Source organism: Myxocyprinus asiaticus, chromosome 36 (genome assembly GCF_019703515.2).
Source record: "Myxocyprinus asiaticus isolate MX2 ecotype Aquarium Trade chromosome 36, UBuf_Myxa_2, whole genome shotgun sequence".
Lineage (NCBI taxonomy): Eukaryota > Metazoa > Chordata > Actinopteri > Cypriniformes > Catostomidae > Myxocyprinus > Myxocyprinus asiaticus.
The window spans coordinates 2,975,001-2,984,006 of NC_059379.1; the positions used below are offsets into that span (position 1 = coordinate 2,975,001).

Here is a 9,006-nt window from a genome sequence, read left to right on the forward strand (position 1 = left end):
TATTTTTTATTATTAAAACCTTTAGTGTTTAGCACAAACTGTTCATAATCAATTCATTCATGGAACGAGAAGAAAATGCCAGATTTTGTGTCTGACTAACAAAAATGGATTACCGTTATGCCAACCAAAACACAACTGTACATGACAGAGCAATCAACCAATCAATAATATCTAATCTAAATAAGATGTTCATTCATTTTAACCAAAAGTCTTTTCATTATTGCCTTTATCAGATCCATAAAACACATTTCATAGGATTTTTGTCCTGGTGTAATCGTGTTTTAAGTTCATTTTGTCTGATTAAATCCTAACTGCTGCGTAGCCTTTGCACTGTGGTGCATGTTTTGTGTTTTCTTTTTTTTTTTTTTTTCTGCTCATTGTTAAATCTGCTCCTCGCTGGTCCACACAGGATTACACTCACTGAGCTTTAATGGTGACTGTCCTGCTCATTAGAATTGAACTGGTGGCCAAGTTTCCCTCAGCGTCCCCAGTAAACACCACCCTTACTTGAACAAAAAACATGAGTCTGGGAGAAGTGTCAGGCTTCAGTGCTTGGCTGGATCTGGGTTTCATGTCGTTGGGTAGGACAGCCAAGCGTCATCCCTAATTACTGCTCTGAATATGGAGCTACTTGGTGCTAAGAAGAGACACTGAGGCCGGTATTGGCCAGTCAGGATGACCCTGCTGAACATCTGCCCTCTGTTCTGATCACAAAAAGGAATAGAATAAATTCTTTGATACACAATTCTCCCTCTTTCTGTAGATTTAGCTGTGTTTCTGTCATAGGTGTGGAGTAGTGATCTGCACGGGCATTGAGTTGAGGCCTTTATTAGGGCCAGGTTACCTTTTGACGATTGTAAATTATATATTTAATGATATAATATTTTAAATAATTGGTAATGCTTTGCAATAAGGTTCTGTTTGTGAAAATAAGTCAACTACATTTGTTAACATGATTAACAAAGTACAATATTTATTTTATTTTTTTATTTTTTTATTTTTCCCCTTTTCTCCCAATTTGGAATGCCCAATTCCCAATGTGCTTTTAAGTCCTCATGGTCGTGTAGTGATTCGCCTCAGTCCGGATGGCGGAGGACGAATCCCAGTTGCCTCCGCGTCTGAGATCGTCAACACGCACATCTTATCACGTGGCTTGTTGAGCACGTTGCCACGGAGACGTAGGGCGTGTGGAGGCTTCACGCCATCCACCATGGCAACCACGCTCAACTCGCCACACGCCCCGTCGAGAACGAACCACATTATAGCGACCACAAGGAGGTTACCCCATGTGGCTCTACCCTCCCTAGCAACTGGGCCAATTTGGTTGCTTAGGAGACCTGGCTGGAGTCACTCAGCACACCCTGGGACTCAAACTAGCGAACTCCAGGGGTGGTACCCAGCATCTTTTACCACTGAGCTACCCAGGCCCCTAAAAACAATGTTTTTACAGTATTTGTTAATTTGGGTTTATGTTAATTTCAGCATTTACTAATACAGTTTCAAATAAAACATTGTATTTCTTAACATTAGTTATAACACGACTGTCTGGAATACTCGATTGGTCAATGGCGCCATCCAGTGGTCAGATATTGCTCTGTAACAACCGCACATCTGGGGATTAAGATGTATCAGACCGCTCTTTCGATGACTGTGTGATCTCTACAAGTATGCTAATAAAATAATTTCAACTCAAATCAATGTTTCATGTGCATTAATTTATTTATTTGGCAAGTAGTCTTGTAGTAAGATGCATAAGCAGCAGTCAGACAGTCATTCATTAATTAATTAATTAACTAAGCTATTTATTTCTTCTCATATAATTACATAATTTCAATGCAAATCAATATTTTATGAGCATGTATTTATTTATTTGGTTAGCAGCCATTTAATAAGCGGGACAATGTACAGTTAGCCGGATGTTATAGCAGAATAAACCCCTTCAGGATGATCAGGACACCAACACGAAGCAGAGGACTCTTGTATCACCCTGAAGGGGCGAAATACACCTCCAGTTTGCGTGGGAGTTCTGTTGGTGTTCATTTTGTAATTAATGGCCTCATTATGCATCTTATTACAAGACTACTTGCCAAATAATTAAATAAATGCATATGAAATGTTGATTTGAGTTCAAATTATTTATTCGCTTATTTATAGAGATCGCATAGTGATCCGAGAAGTAGGAAAGATGGCTCGCAGTACCCAGATGAGCGGTTTGATATGTGGATGTGCGGTTGTTCCTGAGAAAAATCAGACCGCTAGATGGCGCCATTGCCCAATCAGAATTGAGTATTCCAGAGAGCCGATAGCAATAGCAACCAGCTGACTGTGCAAAATGGAACCTTACTGTAAAGTGTTACCAAATAATTAGCCATTTTATATATTTGTAATAAAATTGTTTTTAATAAAGTTCAAATTAATTAAAATGAAGTCATAAAATACGCTGGCTACCACCCCTGGAGTTCGCTAGTTCACTAGTTCGAATCCCAGGGCGTGCTGAGTGACTCCAGTCAGGTCTCCTAAGCAACCAAATTGGCCCAGTTGCTAGGGAGGGTAGATTCACATGGGGTAACCTCCTCGTGGTCGCTATAATGTGGTTCATTCTCGGTGGGGCACGTGGTGAGTTGAGCGCGGATGCCGCAGTGGATGGCGTGAAGCCTCCACACACGTCTCCGTGGCAATGCGCTCAACAAGCCATGTGATAAGATGTGCGGGTTGATGGTCTCAGAAGCAGAGGCAACTGAGATTCGCCGTCCGCCACCCGGATTGAGGCGAATCACTACGCAACCACAAGGACTTAAAAAGCGCACTGGGAATTGGGCATTCCAAATTGGGTGAAAAAAAAAAGAAAAAAAAAAAAACAGCATACAAAATAATAATACTAGAACTGGAAAAATCAAAGCATGTCACACCACAGATTATGTTATGTCAACTAATCATTTATTTAGCAATATGATTTAAACCAGTCATAATCATGGTGTATTACCTTTATGACCAGTAATAAATTAAAACTAAACTAAGTGTTGTGTTTTGTGTGTGCAGGTCGGGATATGGCCAACACAACTTTACCTGGATATCCACCTCACGTCCCACCCACAGGACAGGGAAGCTACCCAACATCCACACTGGCTGGAATGGTTCATGGTAAGTGCTTTAAGAAATATAAGAGTTTTTGACTGAAATTACAATCGACAGAAATATGCATCTAATATTCAGATCAAATGTATGATTCACTGCTGCTGAAGTGATTTATTCCATAAAACTCCAAAAATATTCCACAAAAATAATAATTGAAAAGATTTGTTGATATGTAAAGGTAGTAAAATCATTAATAATGTATAGAAAATAATTCTGAAAATGTACCAAAGTGCAACACAGGAAACCTTTTAACTAGACTAACAAACCTCAGTTGATTAAAGAATGAACTGGCCCAACTGACTCCCAAACGAAATGCATTCTGCAATCCCTGAGCTCAAACTAACTTGTCAAATATGGTTCGATCTTGTATTATTTTTTTGCAGCTCCGGGTAATAAGACAAGTAGAAACTGTTCAGTCCAATAAGACCTGTCCATTAAACTTGCTGATTTACTAACAGCCCTCAAAACCCATTCCTAACCCAGCTCATATAAACAGAGCTCTTTATTATCTCATAACTACGCTACGGTCTTACATCTTGCTTCCTCCACAATCAAATTGCACGACACAAAAGAGAGAAAGAAACATTGAGAATATAGCGACATAGAGCGTTCACAGAACAAGACAAGATGGGCTTTAAAGCTATTGGACTATAGTGGTTGTGTGATCACTTAGAAAAGCAACAGCACACCTCTACTCATCAAGTCACATGAGTTGAGGTATTATTTTTGTTGGTAGCACTATGTTACGCACTGAAGTTTAATACTTGCCTCAGCAAAAGCCACTAATGACACTTTACTACAATGTGTGGAATTTCCATTCCGGAAGAATAAAGAGTTTGAGGTTTTATCCTGAACTCCCAAAGTTATAGCAGCTGTGTGCACTGCAGTGTGATGTAAAATTGCAGCTTTTTGTAATGTGTCTGAGTGTGTTCTGTTTCAGGGAGTGAATTTTCAGGGAATCCCTACAGCCATCCACAGTACACGAGCTACAACGACGCCTGGAGATTCAGCAACCCAGCAATACTGAGTGAGTACAGCACAGAATGATCAAGTTTAACCATCTGTCCATGACAAAAAAATAGACTAAAGTAACTCTAATTCCCACATTACAACAGTTATGCACTATGAACTAACATGAACTAACAGTGAACAATTGTATTTTTTTGTAACTAACATTAACAACGATTAATTGTTAGTTCATGATACATAATGCATTAACTAATGTTAACAAATACAACCTTATTGTCAAGTGATACCATGAACTATTTTACATTTCTTAAAATATAATCTTGTCGTTTAATGTTAAGTTTTACACATACTAGTAGGCTTCATTAACACTTAAAGTTGTATACGTTAGCATGAATTAATGCATTATGAATTAACATAAACTAACAAAGAACAATTGTAAATTAACATCAACCGAGATTAATAAACGCTGTAAAAAAAAAATTGTGTTCATTGTTACTTCATGATACCTAAAGCATTTACTAATGTTAACAAATAAAACCTGTGCTGTACCGGTGTAACCATAGCTATAAAAAATACAAATAAGTAAATAGATAAATAACAAAATGATTCTGAAAACGTATTAATGTATAAAACCCTACAACAGTATGATGGTTTAACAGGTGTAACAGTAACACTACAATACGGTTGAATTCGTAAATATTAGTTAACTACATTAGTTAACATGAACAATGAACATGAATGAATACAACTATTTTGGAGCACTTAATCTTGGTTAATGTTCATTTTAACATGTACTAGTAGACTACATTGATAACATTTGAAGTTGTATATGTTAACATTAGTTACGCATTATATAATGTACAATTGCTAATTGAACAATTAACATTAAGCAAGATAAATAAATGCTGTAAAAATCATTGTTCATCGTTTGCTCATGTTAATTCATAGTGCTTTTTTATTTATTTTTATTTTCTACCCTTTTCTCCCCAATTTGGAATGCCCAATTCCCAATGCGCTCTAAGTCCTCGTGGTGGCGTAGTGACTCGCCTCAATCCGGGTGGCGGAGGATGAATCTCAGATGCCTCCGCGTCTGAGACCGTCAATCCACGCATCTTATCACGTGGCTCGTTGAATGCGTTACCGTGGAGACATAGCGCATGTGGAGGCTTCAAGCTATTCTCCGCGGCATCCACGCACAACTCACCACGCGCCCCACTGAGAGCGAGAACCACATTATAGCGACCACGAGGAGATTACCCCATGTGACTCTACCCTCCCTAGCAACCGGGCCAATTTGGTTGCTTAGGAGACCTGGCTGGAGTCACTCAGCACACCCTAGATTTGAACTTCAAGGATGGTAGTCAGCGTCTTTACTCGCTGAGCTACCCAGGCCCCCAGTTCATAGTGCATTAACTAATGTTAACATATGCAACTTGAAATGTTAAAAAAAAATTACTAATATACGTTGAAATTAACATTAACATAAATAAATGCTGTAAAAATCAGTTTTCATTGTTATAGTAGTTATACCTAAAGCATTTACTAATGGTAACAAATCTAACCTTTTTGTAAAATGTTACCCGTGCAACCACAGTGCAGGATTTTGGCACTTTTTAATGTAAAATATCTAAATATGTGCAAGCATTACAATATTAAGCTCAATGCAAAAATTAAACAAAAATAATTGTGTATTCTGTAATCAGGATAAAGTAATCGTGTTGACAATATGTTCCCAATCATTTGCTGTATAAATAAATACATGAACAGTGGGTCAATAAATTTGATTAGCTCGTGATTAATGTATTTTGATTGGCTGACTGGCTCAAATTTACATTTTATGTGGAAATATTGCAAAAATAAGACAAAATTGCATGCTGATGGCTAAATTTCAATTTTAAGTCTTGCAATTGAAAGATCCTAAAATAATGGTATAACACCTGCATTAAATCACGATGCAAAATAATAATATATACTATACAATATTGATATAATACAAATATAAAATTATGATAAAATAATTGATCATTTTCATGGTGCATTCCTTTCTCATTAACTTTCAGGTTCCCCCTATTATTATAGTGCATCCAGAGGCTCCGCCCCCCCAACTGCTGCCACTGCCTATGACCGCCACTAGTTACCACGGTAACCAAATTAGCCGCCACGCCCACAGACTTGGACTTCATATTCTGCCAGTGTGAGCAATGCAGTCGATTGGACAGAGAGTGGCTTCATGTGGTCACATGACGAAGAAAAAACCAATCAGGATGATTCTCGACGACAATTTAGCCAATCAAAAAAGCCTCAATGGATTTAAACACTTCAGAAGGACCTAAAATGATGTGAACAATAAATGCATCACTTATTGACGACAAATACGATTTTAAAAACATACGATGGGATGAACATATGCTTCTTTATTATTTATTTTGTTCTCATGGATAAACCAATATGATCGCAATAGTATTCGTGGGTTTTTGTACGTTAAGTGTCGTTCTAGCACATTTGAACAGACACTGATATGTACAATATTAATGTATGGACAGCATCTAAAACAAAAACTCTTACATACTAACAACTTTAAAGATATGTTTACGAATCCTTTGCGGTTCATAGAATATTGAATTCATGGAATTTATAGATCGTGCAGCGATATTTCACTAATGTTTCACGCTTGTTGAGCTTTGATGATTATAGAGTGCAACAGATTTGTTCCGAAAGTAGATTGTTAATCAATGGTATATGCTTCTGTTGAAGCCATCGGTCTGTGCTATTTCAACTTTATTAAAAGAAAAATCATGTTTAGTTGCAGTATTCCTGGTAAAGAACCACACTACCCATGATCCTGAGAAAAGATCCACCAATCAGAGAATTGTGGTGAACAAAGCTCGCCAAAAGAGCTCTGCAGTGACCGCCCACTTCTATGACGGTCTCTCTACATTCTCCCACTGCTAATATATTTGCATACATCTGAATATGTTGCATTACACAGTCTTGCACCTTTGTTTTTCTGTCCGATTATCAAATCAAAGTTTTACATTTGTGATTCACCTTCGAGCTTCGGTTCATGGCTTAAAGCTCTTTTATGAAGTATTTTATGAAATCCCTGTGAATTGTTTTTTTTTTTTTTTTAATGAATGGGAAAAACACGTCCAGAACCAAGACGGCTGAAAAAGTGGGCGGGCACTGTTGCACTCTATTTAAGAAATACAAAAGGCTTTTATTAGTCCAATCTGGATTTATTAATTTATTTAAAATAAATGCCTCAATTCCGAACACTCATACCGAACACAATTCATGAAGATCTGTATGCCTCTAAAGTTTAAGGGTTTATGTTTTAGATGTTATCAACACAATGATTTTGTATATTTCAGTGTCTATCCAAACATACAAAACATGTACGTGTGTATGTGTACACTTTGTATACAAATACCTATGAATATGAATGAGAGTGAAAACATATACCTGGATGAACAGCTAGAAAATTCACGAGGACTCAAAACGTGATGCTTCAACTCAAACTAAACTATTACTCAATGTGAACTCAAACTCTCAGCATGGAAAACAGCAAAAGGCCGACTCCTCGCTCTCAACGCCAGCAGAAGATTGCTAGCATACTTCCTCTGTGAGAAACAATCAGATATGAACAACAAGGAGATTAAAAAAGAGGGAGCAATAATGTCTTCAAGAAGCAAAACTGACCCGCTGTCTATCCTGGTCTTCTTCAGGCCAGATTTGATTTTAAGTGAAAATATTCTAAGACAAATTTTTGTATTTCATTTTTTTATAATGGCAACGATATCATGAAGGACATTACAGTATGCATGGACTATTTTCATTCATTGTGCATTTTATTTATGTTTTTGATTATCAGATCAAATTATGCATCAAATTCTCAGTGTTATGTTTTTGCACTATAAGTATCTTCAGTCTGGACTGATCTTTTAAATCCAGTCAGTAGTCATAAGTCATAATTCTGTGATTATTTACTCACAATTATGTCTTTACAAACCAGGCCCGGCTCCACAGGGGGGCCTGGGTGGGCCTGGCACACCCAATCGTGAACTTGGCCCACCTTGAGAACTACACCTACACCCACCCCTCCAACTGTTCGGCCCACCCGGCGGGTCCTATGGCCCACCTTACATCTTAGAGCTGGAGCCAAGCCTGTTACAAACCCGACAAAAGGAGGAACAGAGTGACATTTAAGTAGTTATTCACGGCAAATATCTCTGTGGCTCTCCAGTGAAATATGGTGCCTAAGGCAAAGGTTTGACTTCATGAAATTTGTTTTTTGAGTATCTCTAAACCAGTAACACTTACGGTTATTTATTTATTTATTTATTTTTTATCACAGCTTAACAGCTTACAGATTTTGACTGACAATATATTGAGCAAAAAGTGAGAGATGTTTCATTTTGGGTGAATTATCCTACTTCAAATGAAGCATTTTATATAAACAAACATGTACTACTGATCTAATAAAGCACTTAAAACTCAAAATATGTTTACAGAATAGTTTGCAGCTGTTCACTAAATCATCAGATGGGTTTGTCACTAGTTAGTGGCTTTATTTTTTCAGGCTCAACTTTGATGGAACAACACACACACACACACACACACACACACACACACACACACACACACAAAATAATAATAATAATAAAAAAATACTTTTGTTCAGTGCTTTACAACAAGTGCAATTCCACAATTTCAATTTCAGAATCATGTACTGAACACACCAGTATGATTTCATGTTTAGTCAAATGATTTTGGTCTTTATCAAATATTTTACAGTTGAGAGAATGTACTTGTATCACATTTGCCAAAGACTTTTTGTTGACGTTTTAATTTTAATTTAATTTGCAGTCTGTTTTTACATTGTACAAACAGCATTATAGTAAA

The 9,006-nt window shown here is 37.2% G+C and overlaps 1 protein-coding gene across 1 annotated transcript in view; it reads left to right on the forward strand.

Annotated features, from left to right (window-relative positions):
• The window catches only part of pax2b (paired box 2b), a 48,438-nt gene extending 39,697 nt beyond the window's left edge, over positions 1 to 8,741 (forward strand). Inside the window, exons 8-10 of the mRNA XM_051674911.1 lie at positions 3,040 to 3,141; positions 4,076 to 4,162; positions 6,165 to 8,741. Of these exons, the coding sequence (XP_051530871.1) occupies positions 3,040 to 3,141; positions 4,076 to 4,162; positions 6,165 to 6,238 (263 nt within the window). The 3' untranslated portion in view covers positions 6,239 to 8,741. The remainder of the gene's footprint in view (positions 1 to 3,039; positions 3,142 to 4,075; positions 4,163 to 6,164) is intronic.
• Positions 8,742 to 9,006: the final 265 nt, after the last annotated feature.